We start from the raw sequence: 15,648 nt of genomic DNA on the forward strand, positions 1-15,648 counted from the left end.
TTTGTGTTGAATTTCACCTGTATATTTTGTGCCATAATATATATCTTAAAGATGTCATAATGTTTTCCTTTCTTAGGTTCAGAGGAGTCTCCGGAGCCCCTGCCCATTCCTACAGTGCTGCTGGGTTATGACCGGGAGCGGGACTTCTTGGCACTGTCCCCGCTGGCGTTGCCTTTCTGGGAGAAGTTGTTGCTGGAACCTTACGGTGGGCAACGAGATGTTGCTTATATGGTGGTTTGTCCCAACAGCCCCTCGCTTTTGTCTGCTGCCCGATCCTTCTTTCTGGAGCTTAGTGCAGTTTATGAGGTAGGAGATTGAACTCCAAGTAAGAGCCACGGTCCGATTTCAACTCATTTGTACATACTTTGAGACTTTCATGTCCTTTTCCCAACTCCTATTCCAGACATGCCGTCTTGGGAAGCACCGTCCGCTGGCCAAGGTGTCCAGAGATGGCATCGTGCGCGTGGGAGAAGATGTGGAGAAAGAAAAGCTGGAGGAGCTGGATGTGGATCAGTGGTTGACTGGACCCTGGGTTGGACAGCAGCACACTGACAACCTCAACAAACTCAAACTTTATGCTTATGCTTGCAAGCAGCAGCTTGGTGAGAATCACTGAACAGAGTAAACGAACTGGATCGCATAAGCTCTGTTTTTGAATCTGTATATTTCTTTATCTTAGGTGAATAAAGATGGGCATGTGTTCTTTTTATCGCTTTCAGGCCCCCAGCTCTCTGCCCTGCCATTAGACAGCAGTCTTCTGTTACCTCCCAAAGCCCAGCCGCCTGTGAACAACACATCCTCAGCTCAGCCTTCTTCTTCCACTCAAGGAGAACAAACTACAGGTGGTGCCAGTTCAGTAAATGCTTCAGCCCCAACTGGAGCAACCGCAGGCCAGACAGAAGAGATCCAAGGAGGAGCCAGTGACTCCAAAGGACCTCCTAGTTCCACCCCACCAGCCAACACACCAGCAGAAAACCCTGAACTGTAAGATTAAGAATGATTTTAACATCTCAGCTGTTCTTCCAGCTTATTTACACTGAAGCTTGTTTCCTCTGCTCTTTTTTCAGCTCTTCCGAGCAGTCTAGAATAGGCATCCCCACTGTGGCTGACTCAGTGGACAGCCATGCCAACCCACCAGCTATTGTTATTTACATAGTGGACGCTTTCCTGAGCTCAAGCGGAGCGAGAAACGATGGAGGGGAGGAGGAAGAAGGTGACGAGGTAGAGTCAAGTAGCATTTGGCTGCTAGGGCTTCTCCGCTGCTACACAGAGATGCTGCAGACACTGCCTGAAACAACAAGACCCGCACTGGTGCTACAGGTAAGAAAATAATTGCGAGGCAGGAAGCAGAATTCACTTTTGATCGCCATCCTCAACATTTCTTTGCGTCATTTATATTTTAGGTGGTGCCGTGCCAGTATCTCCTCCAGCCAGCTAGCGGAGAGAGCCATTTGTACCTGCAACACCTGCGCTCCCTGGCCTTCTCTTGTTACTCTCAGTGCAGGCGTCTACTACCCCAGCAAACACATATCAAGTCCTTGACTGGTTTTGGCCCAGTTTCCACTGTCAGTTCGGTACTTAAGAGTCCAGAGGTAAGCATGACAGTTCAATGATATGTTTGGTTTCAGTAACTGTAGTATATATCATAACTTCCCTTTTTAATAAAATCCTAATTGTTTAATGTAGCACCCCAGCCCACTGCAGCTGTACACTCCACCATTTGTGCTCGGTCCAAGCCGTCCCAAGCAGCCAGAACCAGGAGAAATATGGGCAGAGCTGCCTCCCAAATACAACGTGCTCTTTGTAGGATACTGCCTGTCACATGACCAGCGTTGGCTGCTTGTTTCCTGCACTGACCAGCAAGGAGAGCTCTTAGAGACTTGTATCATCAACATTGATGTGCCGAACAGGTGAGAAACGGTTTCAGTGAAAGGCCTGTCCTGTCAAAGCGTTTGGTGTGACATGGCGGTTTCTAGCTTTTTTCATGATTTCTTCTCACTTCAGAGCCCGCCGTCCTAAGGCGTCAGCTAGGAAGATGGGACTACAGAAGCTGTGGGAGTGGTGCATTGGCATCATTCAGATGACATCGCTGCCATGGAGGATTGTTATTGGTCGATTAGGCCGACTAGGCCACGGGGAGCTTAAAGGTGAGTGACACAACTCATTTTCAGTTCTTTCTGATAGGTTTTAAGCAGAGGAAGTGTGCAGTAGAATAGTTTTTTCTTGCAAAATAGCAGTAAAAAGTCTTGAGGGTTAATTTAGGGTATAACTGACCTTTACTCTTCATACTGCACATCTATCAATATTACAGTGCTGAAAAAATGAAATTGATCATTAGAAAACACATCAGATCTCAATGAGAGAAAATATCTATTTGTAATATCTATAATGATACGGACTGGGCAATGTGTTAGGAATGAAAAGATGTTCAAGGCCTCCACAATCCAGACCTGGACCAGGACATCACTGAGCTCTGGTCATGCTGAATGATGTTGTAGTCAGCCCAATGTTTCACATCTGTCACATGTGCTCAGGGTAAACCTGCTCTCTCTGGAAAGCACAGGGTGCCAGTGGTGTACCTGCCAGTTCTGGTACTCTATGGGAAATGCCAATCATGCCCCACGGGGAAGTGAGCACGGGCCCACTAGAGAACGTCAGGCCCTCAGGCCATCCTCAGGAAGTCTGTTTCTGATTGTTTGATCAGAGGCGTTCATATCAATGGTCTGCTGGAGGTCATTCTGTAGGGCTCTGGCTCTGGCACTGCTAATCCTGTTCCTCCTTGCACAAATTAGTAGATACCAGTACTGCTGATGGGTAAAGGACCTTCTACGACCCTGTCCAAATCTTCTAGAGTAACTTCCTTTCTCCCGGAATCTCCTCCATGCTCCTGGGACTATGTTGGGAGACACAACTGGAGAAGTTAGCGTACCTATGCGAAGTCTGTAGGGTCCACGTATCACCTCATGCCACCAGTTGTGACACTGACCCTACCCTAATGCTAAAATAGTGAAAAAAAAGAAAAGATGAGGCTCCAAAAAGGCCTTCTCCTGTAAAACCATTCCTGTTTTAGGGATTGTCTCATTGTTGCCCCTCTAGTGCGCCTGTTCTTAACTTCATTAACAGCAAATCAGCTGAAACTGATCAACAACCCCCTCTGCTACTTAACCACATAAGTATCCCAGAAGTTTAACTAATGCGATGCTATACTCTGAATGAAAAGTGTTTAATTTTTTGAGCTCCATATAATCCACTGAAAGGACACTGGGACTCACTGGACTTGCTCAGTTTCTGGCTTTAAGCAAAGACAACTGGGCCATTCAGTCAGCAGACTTCTCTGACGAACTCTTCTTTTATTCTTTTATCGTAATTTAATTTTCTGACCTTTTGAATGGAGAGTTTCGTGTTACCCACCTGTACTGATTACAGATGTAGTCATAGACTGGTGCACAAACACACGCACACACATAGACACACGTTTTATAATGGAAAGACATTTCATAACTTGCTCTCTCTTAAAACCTTGGCTTTTCTTGCTACATCTCTATATCCCCTACTTTATCTCTCTTACTAGACTGGAGTTCACTCCTTGGGGAGCACTCCCTCCACTCAATAGGACGCCAGCTAAGGGAGGCGTGCCGCATGTGTGGGATCTCAGCTGCTGACTCTCCAACAATCCTCAGCGCCTGCCTGGTCGCCTTGGAGCCACAGGGCTCCTTCGTGGTCATGCCTGGTAAGTAGCTCACCCACTTTAGCAGTTAGCATAATAAATTATGAGTTTAGCTGTCATGTTTATGGCTGTGGCACTAATAATAGCGCATACTTGAGCGTTCAGACGTCACAACAGTCAGAGTAACAGATTAATAACAGAAATTTTTTTGCACCAGTGTGCAAATAAGAAAAAGTGTACATAAACAAATGTTTGTATTCAGCTATAATAAATAATTAAACATGTGCTGACCACTTTAGTTCAATAGCTAATAAATACAGTTTTCCCCTCACCTTTTGTGTGTTTCTGTTTATGCGGATCCAGATGCGGTTACCATGGGCTCTGTGTTTGGCCGCAGCACTGCTTTGAACTTGCAGACCTCGCAGCTAAACACACCTCAGGATGCTTCCTGTACACACATTCTAGTCTTTCCAACTTCTTCAACTACCCAGCTGGCGTCCAGCTCCTACCAGACAGAAGACAATAATGGTAACGCCACCCAGGATAGCAGTTATGCTAAAGTAATAAGATTATTTAGTAGTAGACCTTGAACAGTTGGATAAATACGATGGTGCTTTTTTGTACCAACAGGTGGCGTCCTTGTGCTTTGAAAGTCACATTGAAAATAGTTTTCAGATATGTGCTGCTGTGTGCTTTGAGTAGGCTTTTAATGACCACAGATAGTTGCTGTTGTTGATGAGTAAAGCATGCATTTACTTTACTTTTTCTCCTCAGATGACATGTTTGATCTTCCCTTTCCTGATGAACTGGAGAATGACATTGGCATTGGCATAATGCTGAACCTCCACTCTTCACCCAACACCTCTCCCGTGCCCTCGCCTGGGTCTCCATCTGGGATGGGAATGGGATCCCATTTCCAGCACACCAGGGTGAGTCAGGGTTCAGTGGAAAGAGGGTGCACAGGCTTGAAACAAGTGGCACCCTGTAACAAAAGAAAAAGAGCGACTGTCGTATATTTTAAAATGTAAATGAGCTATGTTTACACATAACCGTTTTATTTCGGTTGAAAAATGAAGAGTTGCCTGTCATAAAATGCTAACGTACGCATTTCTGTTTAAGGAAGACAGCCCACAGCTGTCAGTGCACATGCTCAGAAATATAGCCTGTTGACAGATGAATAAATTGTACAGGTCATGACCCCAGATTGCAATGAAGGTAATATTTATTTGCTGGCATTCTCTCTGTCTGCAGAGCCAGGGAGAGCGCTTGCTGTCAAGGGACAATCCCCCGGAGGAGCTAAAGCAGCAGCCGCTGGCTCTGGGCTACTACGTCTCCACTGCACAGGCGAACGGACTTCCTCACTGGTTCTGGGCCTCTTGCCCGCAGGCTGAGAAACAGTGTCCGCTTTTCCTCAAGGTACCCACAACAATGCAAGTGTGGCTGAGAATGAATGTAAAGCTTTCAGGATTGGAGACAGAGGGAGAAACTCAGAGAGACACAAACCTCAAATTTATTGATTTGTTTATAGATCTGTTTATAAAATCTTCAGGTAAACTTCGAAAGCAGTCAAGCTTCAGTACTTTAAACTGCTTTGTGTTTCTTGCCCGCAGGCCTCTCTCCACCACCATATCTCCATAACACAGTCAGATGAGAACGTGTCAGAGAAGACTAAGAGGGCCCCACACCCCTTGGATTCAAAGACCACTTCTGACGTGCTCAGGTAACTTCATTATGTGCATTAAATGCTAATGAAATTGACAAGCGTGCTAAATGTATATGTTTCATATTAGCACCAACAATTCAGATGAAGGAAGCTGCATAAAGCCTGAAAATATGAAGCCTTCTTCTTATAGTTCTTGAAAAGTTCATAATTATCACCTTGATAATTATGCAGATGTTTGCATATTTTTGTCAGTGTGAAGAATGAGTTCAGAATTAGATGTGATCTCATAGAAAAAGCAGCAGTTACATTTTTTCCTCTTCAACAGTTTTCACCTAGCGCCTTGATAAAACTGTGTATATTTTCCACTCATAGGTTTGTGCTGGAGCAGTACAATGCCCTCTCTTGGCTGACGTGTACCCCTGCCACTCAAGATCGCCAATCCTGCCTGCCCGTCCACCTGGCCATACTAGTCCAGATGTACAATGCCATCCTAAACATGCTTTAGCTTTTGTGAGACTTCCAGGACAGCAGTCAAGGGCCGAGGGTTAGCTTAATTTCTCCTGTGCCTACACCTCTTTCCGACCACCAGAGGGCACCAGAGCTCCTCTGTTCTATTAGGTAGACATGGATTGATGGCAAATAAAGGACAGGACAAGCCAGACAATCCCATTCCTGGAATGTAACGAATAAAAGAAGAGCGAAATGTTTTCAACAGCAACGTCACTCAGCTGCGACGCAGTGGAAAGCCAGTGCAGGGTGTACCTTCAGAAATGGGTCTGTGAACATTTCGGGGAACACGGACAGATCCATCCCAACTATGCCTATCCAAGAAAAAAACTAAAAACAAACCATTATATCCCACATGGGCAGCATCTCTTTGTGTGTTTTGAAGCATCTGTGGACGACATTTACAGAGAAGCTCCGTACGGTTCTTTTTAAAACACCCTCAACTGTCAAAAGGGACTTCTGTGCAGGGTCACATGACTCCACATGGCGTGTTTTACAACCAGCAGAGTGACGTGAGATCACAAGCGCGTGTCTTTGTTACATCAAAGGTGTTTTTACATTTTTTGTATAGAACTGAGCTCCTTGTGTCTCTCGGTTGCTGGTTGGTTACAGAAACTTTTACCTTCACTCTGAGAGGAGCAACTCCCACTCGCTCCAGAAGGGGGGACTATTTGATAATGGCACTTTTTTCCCCCTCGTACCTTCCAAAGTGTTGTAGATATGAACACGATGGAAAATATTTGTACAGTTGAGTAACATGTGTTGTTTATAATGTATGGCATACATTTACAAAGAATCGAGACTTATTTTTAATATTTAAAACGAGAAAATGAGAAACTTAAACAAGGCCTTTTTGTTCCCATTCGACCATTAATCGTCTTGGGATCTGAAATAAAAATTTGTCATTTTAATGCAGTTGTAAAGACGCCATATTTATACAAATTATATCATGTCATAGAATTTGATATACATATATATATACATATATATATATATCTATATATATGTGTGTACATACATAAATATATATTACCTCTTTCAAGCAGGCACTTAATGTTACTGGGGATGGGCACAGTCTGAGCATTTATTAAAGATGCATTTTAGTTTCTTTTTGTTTTCTACAGATGCTGAACATTTTAACTTTTTATTTAAGTTAAATTAAATTCACGCAGGAGATACGCTATGAACTGTATATTTATAAAGTGTTCCTATTCTCCTAACAAAAACTTGAAATAGGCAATAAAATCCACGGTATTGCGAGATTATGAAACATTTCCGAATGATGCTTTACTTTATTGGCTCTCCTAAATGATGTCAAGAAAACCATTAGAAAGGCCCGTCTCTCTCCAGCTTCCCTCAGTCTGCTCTTTGTTAGATTCCTAGCATGTTTGTATATACACTTTTCAGATGTGTTTTTTGGAGTTTCTTAAAGTTGTACATTTAATGCTGGTTGGTTTACTTTCACTTAATTCATATCAAAGTATTTTTTTCCCTTTGAGCTTTTTTTTTTTTTGATATACAGTATACAGTGCAAAACTCATTTAATTACAGCCAAGAGGTTAAATTGCCAAGTAAGTATACACAAATGTACAAAGGCAAGTTTGCAGAAATTTGTTACATCTGTCATCACTTTGAATATCAAACAGATCCACTTTGGTGGGAGAGATCTGTTACTTTTACACTCTTTTTTTTAGTAAATTATTAAAACTCTTGCAAATGAAGTTGTGTTCAGTGTCCTTTAATACCAAATAATGCAAACTATTGACTTTTTGTCATGTTTTTGAACATTATTCCATACTATTCACACATTCTTGGGTTATCCAGTTTATGGTTAAATGTAAACAAGTCCTGCATCTAAGTAAAGTTGTGTTGTTTCACGTTATGCTACTGTTTTTTATTCTACTGGTGATATTTAGCGAGGCTTTTCACTAGGCACACCCTTTTTTCTTCAGAACTACCTTCATTCTTTGTGGACTAGATTCAACAAGGTGCTGGAAATATTTCTGAGATTTTGGCCCATGTTAACATGATAGCATCACACAGCTGTTAAAGAAACCAGTAAGGGATGGACATGGTCAGCAACAGTACTCAGGTACACAAGGATGTATTAAGCGCCCCAACATGTGCCAATAATTGCAGAGCCAAATCTGCTATGATATACAACCTTGTCCATGCATCCGTCTTCTTCTCATCCAATTCGGGGTTGTGGGAGGCTGGAGCCTATCTGGGAGGCAGGATACACCCTGGACAGGTTGCCAAACTGTTGCGCGGCTACAACCTGAATTCATAATGCAAAATTCAATGGCAGAGTTTCAAAAAGTCATGTTACAGGCTGACTCACAGTTGCACTTGCTGAATATACTTCTAAATTATTTAATGTGAATGGCTGATGACTATGTCTGCTTCATTTACTTGACAGGGTACTTTAATCATGCTTAGTTTAATTCAAATGCACATGTGCACAGAATGTATCAAAAGAAAAAAAAGGCAAGCAGTGGATTCAGGATTCACCATTTACAGTAACTAATTGGTAAAGGAAGTGTGACTCTGACTAGGATATACATTGATTCAAAACCTTTTTTGAATCAATGTATATCCTAAATGCTGGCTGTAGGTCTGTGAAGTGCAACAGCTCAAACGTGAAATGGTGTAAACAGTGTGTGCACAGTAAGAGCAATCATAATTTGACAGCGTCATATAACAAGCTGTGAGACGAGGGCGATAAGCCTTTTATTGCGCTGCTGACAAGAGGTGTGAATCATTGTTTTTCAGCATCCGTCTTTCACAACACCCAAGGATTATCTAAGGCTGCGCAATGACAACAAGCTCTCCAGGCTCTTTGGAAATAAAACTGAACGTGGAAATAAGATTACAAGTAACCTTTGAAGAAAGCGACGTTTACTGACTGGTTCATTAGAGCAAATGACAACAACACACGGTTCAGTGCTGACTGACTATCACGCACGATCTGCCCTTCCTGTTCAACAAGACGGTCGAGTTTTATAGTGTGTATTCAGCTCACACCTGCAAACACAATTGCTGATTAAATTCCTTTTGTAAAAGGAATTAACGTCAATATGATTTTGTCACATTACAGAAGTGCTTTTTCTGCACGTCAACTGTCATGCGTCAGTGTTACTCAAAAACAAAAATGAACTGACGAAGGAAATGTCACTGTAGCGTGACTCGAGGTGTGTCATATTAGACTTGCTAATGCGGCTGTAAACTGCTGAAAGCTGCTGTTGAAACCTGCAGGTTTGATGCTTTCTTTTATAAAGTTACATCATGAAAATAGTGAAAAATGCAGGATTGTGGGAGAGTTGGCTGCCTGTAAAGGTGCATGTGTGTATGTGTGTGTTGGGAAGGCTGTATGAAAAACAGTAAATACATTTCCAGACAAGGATTTTTAAATTAGCTCATTGGATACATGTAATGATTCTAAAGGCTGTCCTCTCAAAGGGAGGTAAGAGCTCTGCTTTTTATGTATGATCTAGAAGAGAGAATATGTGCCAGCAAGAGAGAAAAAGAGATTGTGAAAGAGGTTGTATTTGACTGTCAGGGTCACATAATATTGCTAAGTAAAAAAATAAATTGCATTTCAAAAGAAGCTAGAAAAGCATAGTGGACAACAAAACTAGAAAAAAAAGTCTCTCTTTGAGGAACTGGGCAGCTCGAGGACATTGTGAATGAAAAAGAGCGAGTAGTTGAAAAGTAAAAGCCACTGAAGAGTCACTTGTCGTGGTGGGGCTGTGTAATGGCCATGACAACTGGAGGAAGTGGACTCTTAATTGACTGCAATGTGTTTTCCACAGATGGCCTATTAGGCCATGGCCATTCACCTGTTATCTGGCTTTCCAAGTGCCTTTTTGCAGCCAAATGGCCTACACACTGGACAAAGGAGGCCAGGGTCTGGTTTGACATAACATTAGTGCTACACAATTAGAAGTCAATTACATTTTATGTCAACAGTGCACCACATGACATCACAAGGTTGCTTAATAAAGATCTATTGTGGCTTGTCGTCATGAAACAGGATGCAGAAATAGCATTTTTAATTTGTATTTATTCCCTTTTTTACTGAATACTAACAGACATTAAAACATGTTTGGGGTATTACAAAATCTGCAGTTCCACAAATCGACAGATAAAGCTATGTGTTAAGAACGACACATACATGACTTTATTTGCAGCAAGTTATAGCAGCAGATAGGTGCTTGCAACCAGTTCCATTATATGAAAGCTCAATAAAAGAGTTCACAAAGGTAAAGCTGCTGGCTGACTCACAGTGTGCTAGCTGAAAATACTACTAATGTGAGTAGTTCATGTGATGAGCAAAAAATTGGGTGCAATTTAAAGTTCACCAGAATGACTGATCATTATGTCTACTGCAGCTACTTTGCAGAGCACTGTTATTGCGCTTAGAGCAATTCAAACGTTCCTGCAAATGTGTGTTTTAACAAAAAATTGACCATTCTGTTTCCCAGTGCTAAGAAAAAAAGCACAAAAAGTGCAGAGGTGCACAGAGGGGCCAGTGCTACAGCCAGCCTGTCACTGGAGATGACCCGTGAGAGTGCAGGGCACAGCCATGTGCTGTTTTGACACGCTCGCTCTTTTCAAAGTGGAGGCAGCTGGCGGCTGTATCTTCACGCAGCTTTGTAGTTGCTACTTACACTGCTGATCTTCCTATGGTTGATGAAAGAAATGCAAACACACACGCACGCACATGCGCACACACTCCTTGGATACCTTATTGGTCTGTCTGGTGTCTGTCATGGCGGTAGTCCTGTGGGGTTGGACAACGTGGTAGGTCTTATGTCCGCCTGGCTTTTAATATGCCCACCAGGTCATGGAGGGTTCAGAGCACTACACGGCTTGTGGGTGGTACAGGTCAGGATCACAACCATCCAACGTGAGGATAATGAGCACTGATACGATCTCTATGGATGCTTTTCACCAAAAGTTCCAGGAATGTTAACTTTCCGAGAACTATTCATCATTATCCTGCTGGCGTGTGTGAAGGTTTGCTCGGTTATTGATGATGAGATTAAACGACTGAATCTGCTGATGTATCAAAAGTGAGACTTTCTCAAATACTGCTTTTTGATGGATAAGTGCAAAAGCTACCAACCTCATAAAGCACTCTCTGAGGATGGGCTTATTGGGAGTTCCTGAATAGGTTTATTAAAGTCAAATCTTTACTGTTCTGTTGACATCGATCCTACACGAGCTATAGATCATCATCAACTTACAGTACATACAGCTGATGAATTTTATTTTAGTTTTTGAGGTTACGTTGCTTCATAAACTGTTAACATCAGAAAAAATGCAATGAAGGTGAGAACACATAGCAGGTTTTTAAATGTTTTTTATTTTGACCTGACACCTCTGCTGTCTATCAATAGTTCATTATAATGGGGAAGGCTTTTTTTTTGAAAAGCTCTGTTGCTCTTTACTAGATCATAAGCATTCATTTTAATTAGTGCCCTCACTTTTTCTTTCTCCCGTGCTCGGCCAGCTCCAGCCAAGCATATTGTCAGCCATTTTCCAGATGGCTCCAAGGAAATGCAGCTTTTGGCGCAGCTCACACTCATCGAAGAGCCATCAACAGCTTTTGTTTATGGGGTCCCCGCTGAAGCGACAGAACATCTGCCAACTCAGTACGGCAGCCTCTTTGGAAACATCTGATTTTGTCTGAATTTGCTTTCCATCTCCAGACTTTCCATTTGCATAAATAGTTTTTATTAAAAAGAGGCCACAAAACGAGCACACAGAGTTTGCAATTTCCCTTTCTGTAAATCTCTCACTGCAGGACATTACATCCTTCAAGCCGAAGGAGAACTCCACTTAACACTTTATCTAAACAGAGGAAGATAAAAGCTCTGCGGACTTCAAAGCAGTCCATGTGTGCGCCCCCTCTTACACACATCAAAACACTAGAGAGGACACAATCTGTCATTTATGTCAGGCATAAAAGTTTGAAGGACATTAATCCACTTGCAACTGCGTGCCACAAACAATCCAAGAAAGCTGAGGGAGGGGCATGTAGCCTTAGGAGAAAACTGAGGATAAGGACTGTGCACTAAAGATTTGTGAGTGCAGAAAAATGGCAAGTGGGATTAAGGAAACCACAGATAGCCAGTAAGGAAAAGATGAACTCATTGTTATTATAATATTATTATATATATATTATAACTCATAATTAGCAATGTTGACAGGTCAAACAAAAATTGAAATTGACATTCTGCATATTTGGAAACAAAATATCAATTAAAGACACTCGATGTTGCAATAATTAAATGAGAACAGCCATTAAGCAAGATTATGCAATATAAAAGATAAAGACTGCCTATATGTACCTGCAGCTGAGGAGTCATTGGTTATTCACAGGTTATAATCAGTAATTGCAGGAAAGGGTGCACGGCCTTTTTCGTCCCTTTTTTTGGTGGTTATTTATTGGTTACAATATCAAAACTAACGCAGCTGTTGGCTGACAGATGTCAGAGTGACAGCTATGAGAGTTTGCGTGGGCGTGCGACTTTTGCGTGTTTGGCTGAAACATTTGGCATTGTCACATTTTCCACACAAGTCTGACAGTCACTGATGATAAACTGTAATCTTGTAACAGATGTTTGTCATCAGTCATCACATCACAGAAAGCACTGCTGTTACTAATTTTTTTTTCAGTTACTGACTGATAGTAGAACATTTCTCGAATGCTTTCATGATTTTTTTTCTTTTACAAAATCTTTTTCTGCACAAAAGGACACAGTGCGTCTGGCTGATTCCTAAAACCAATAAGCCATCGGACACTTCAACCTCCACTTGGCATGGCGATGAGGCCCTATCAACGCCTCTGAGATGTAAAACTCAGGCTCATTGTTTCATTATTTCATTAATTATTTGACCTAATTATTAAGAGGAGGTTCCACTCAGCAGCTGCTATTGGCTGAGACATGTTTGAAGCTGCTGTAAACACGCAACAACGGCACACCTGGGACTGAATCACAGTGAATTTCAATGTTAGGTACGCTGATGGAAAACTGCCACTCACGCTGGTAATTATACACTCCTGTTTTGCCTAGCAACTGCAGTGTTTTCTTTAGCGACAGCCTGCATTGCTGCTGGTTGTAGAGTATCGTGCTTTTTAATCATTATTTAGTTAAATACAGTACAATGATGTAACCTTTAATTGGATGGTAAAGGAACCGCTCTTTATTCAACCAAAGCTAAGACGTGCATTATTAGTTTTTGCATTTGTAAGTGGCACACACGAGCAATATGTTTTATTGTGTTTTAATACATTCAGAGCTATTTTATCTGTATTTGTTAGAGCATGTGGATTAGAGTGCTCGCAAAATGCCACATCTGCAACCGAGACATCCGTTTGAAATTGTGTGTGTGTTTAATATGTGGAGCAGTCGGACGATGTGATGGGACTTGTCTAGAAGGCACAACCAGCATGATTTGAAGCAGTGATGAAAGGTAAAGGTGTTCAAACCTCTTTCATTGCTAATGCAATGTCCTCTGTGCCCACAAGGGAGAGTTGTTAGTCAAGAGATCACAACTCATGCATTTGCACAAAACATGTCCTGTGTGGCACAAAATATGTCCTCTATGACACCTCCCGTCATCAAGAAGCATTTAGGATACGCAGATGACAAGCAGAGACATAACTATGCGTGCAAGAAAACACATAAGAACAGACAAAGTTATTGGAGTTAAGAACAAATCACGATACAGACGGTGATGAAGACTATTGTATTTAAGGACAAACACATGCAAGCAAACAGCAAATGACGCTGAACCAGTTCTGTGTCATTACACACTGATCTGAGTACACACGCATGCCAAAACAAAATCCTTTGAATCCTTTATTCAGATCCAAACGTTGTTGATTTATAGGTGCACTAACACTCCCTGTGTAAATGGAAGATTCCATGCTTAGTAGAAATGATTTCATCCTATGACCTTTTGTCTTTATGTATGCAACCATATTTCTAGGAAAACATAAATACAGCACAATTTGCAAGTTTGGTTTAGATCAGACTAAATGCAAACATTCTTCTTTTAGAGGATCTGGGCTGGATTATCTGATGGGCATGCTGGGTATGTGTCCAGGGGATCACCACAGTTGTAGACTGTGGCAAGATCAAAACCATAAATAAATAAATAAACTTACTAAAATTTTATTCTCTTATGTATGTATGTATATCTTTTCTATCGGCAGAATGCAGTGGTCCTTTTTCCACCAAAAAATGGATGTGCCACTTTCATGAAAATGGCCATTTTTGCCCTGCAGTTAAAGGACTCCTGCAGCTCACAACTGAAAAGGGAGGTAACCAGGAGAATTTTCTAGGGAATATTTCCTGAAATACATCTTATTTTTCATATTTCATAAAAAAAAACCCTGTATTCTTTTTGTCACATCCCAAAAGTGTGCTTTTCCCCAAAAAAGCTCTGAGCTTTACTTTATCATTAATCATTGTTTTTAGCACTCATCTGGCAGCAGGACTGTGCACAAGTGTAACAGATAGAGCAAAGTGTTCCTGGCAAGTGGTGCCGAACGGAAGTAAAGGAGGAGATCATCAGGGTGACAACCAGACAGAGAGGCAGGGAGGAGACAACAACAGGTGTGTGTGTGTAAAGACAATAAAATTAAATGCAGTATTATCCTGTTAAAAATGTGAAAAAGCTCTGCTTGCTCAACTTTCCATTTCATATCAGACACATTTGAAAGATTTTAGTGAAACAGTTCACTCTGAAAGTTACTTTTCTTTTTCCAGTAAGCCACAGCGCTCTCTATTGAAAACTCTTCTCTGTACATGTACAGTATCCACATGTTTCTGTATGATATGTCTAACTATTGAAGAAATGAAAGGGCCCAACTTACACAAACTGGTTAGAGGCCACCGGATATTTGTACCCAGGGGTCTGTAACTTGATAATCCGGGCACGTGGATGATGGTTACACAAAACTATCGGCTATTAATATTTATTGTGATGTTTATCTCATGGTGATTTTTATCCTTTAAACCCAAAACAATGTAAGTAAAAAGAAACGTCCTCTCTCTCTCCATTACTCCCTGTCTCCCAAAAGCAAGAGAGTGGGATAAAATCAAGTGCCAAATAAATAAAAAGGTCTTGCCAGAGGCACTTACACTGCAATCTTCTGGAAATCATGTCTTAGCTCAGCTAGTCCACTCAAGTCATATAGGAGAATGGGCTGCGAATCAAAGCCAGAACTGCAAAGCCCTGCAGTCATTTGAAAGATAGGGAGTGAGGAAGACATAATAATGATCCATTAGCTTTCTCTCTTTGCATTTTCTTAAGATCTGCCTCTTATGGTAAGATAAATCAGCTTACTAGCATGACTGAAACAGAGTCTATAAGCACGCATTCCCACTTCCCTCCTTTTCAGTTTCCTTTTGTTATTCATGTAGAGGATTCACAGTCGCATGTAAATCAACACTATTATGGTGGAGAAATTTCATGAAACACTCTTAGATCCAATATTGTGCCTGGTCGCCTTGATGATCACAACAACGGCATGCTGTCAAGGAGCAGAGTCCTTCCCTGTGCCATGAGCCCTGTATGTGGTGATTATAATTACAATAACAATGTCAATATTCATCCTTTCAAAACAAAAGCTCATTGGCATGGTGTCAGTAACAGAAAGAGCTGATCCCCTCTCTGGCACTTAATAGTTTCTCTCTTGCTTTTTGTCTTGGTTTATGGTTTTTCTGGTTCTAATTTAGCCATCCTAATCACGAAAACATCAGCACGCTGCTGCTGGAGACTAAACCAAGAGGTG

At 41.6% G+C, this 15,648-nt stretch overlaps 1 protein-coding gene and 1 long non-coding RNA gene across 4 annotated transcripts in view; one reads left to right on the forward strand and one right to left on the reverse strand.

Annotated features, from left to right (window-relative positions):
* LOC113025707 (mediator complex subunit 13L) overlaps positions 1-7,558 on the forward strand; it is an 88,917-nt gene extending 81,359 nt beyond the window's left edge. For all 3 annotated transcript variants that reach the window (XM_080304272.1, XM_080304271.1, XM_026173782.2), the window contains 13 exons: positions 77-306; positions 404-602; positions 720-984; positions 1,068-1,320; positions 1,404-1,592; positions 1,687-1,910; positions 2,005-2,147; positions 3,572-3,730; positions 4,031-4,195; positions 4,442-4,596; positions 4,919-5,083; positions 5,278-5,387; positions 5,703-7,558. In XM_080304272.1, coding sequence (XP_080160398.1) covers positions 77-306; positions 404-602; positions 720-984; positions 1,068-1,320; positions 1,404-1,592; positions 1,687-1,910; positions 2,005-2,147; positions 3,572-3,730; positions 4,031-4,195; positions 4,442-4,596; positions 4,919-5,083; positions 5,278-5,387; positions 5,703-5,835 — 2,390 coding nt within the window. In that variant the 3' untranslated portion in view covers positions 5,836-7,558. The remainder of the gene's footprint in view (positions 1-76; positions 307-403; positions 603-719; positions 985-1,067; positions 1,321-1,403; positions 1,593-1,686; positions 1,911-2,004; positions 2,148-3,571; positions 3,731-4,030; positions 4,196-4,441; positions 4,597-4,918; positions 5,084-5,277; positions 5,388-5,702) is intronic.
* Positions 4,358-8,127, reverse strand: LOC145430018 (uncharacterized). Its single transcript, XR_013910394.1, has 2 exons — positions 8,002-8,127; positions 4,358-4,649 (listed from the first exon to the last, which is right to left on the reverse strand). It is a non-coding gene; the product is annotated as an uncharacterized LOC145430018 (long non-coding RNA).
* Positions 8,128-15,648: the final 7,521 nt, after the last annotated feature.

The sequence above is a fragment of the Astatotilapia calliptera genome, chromosome 7, assembly GCF_964374335.1.
Source record: "Astatotilapia calliptera chromosome 7, fAstCal68.1, whole genome shotgun sequence".
In the NCBI taxonomy this organism is placed as follows: domain Eukaryota; kingdom Metazoa; phylum Chordata; class Actinopteri; order Cichliformes; family Cichlidae; genus Astatotilapia; species Astatotilapia calliptera.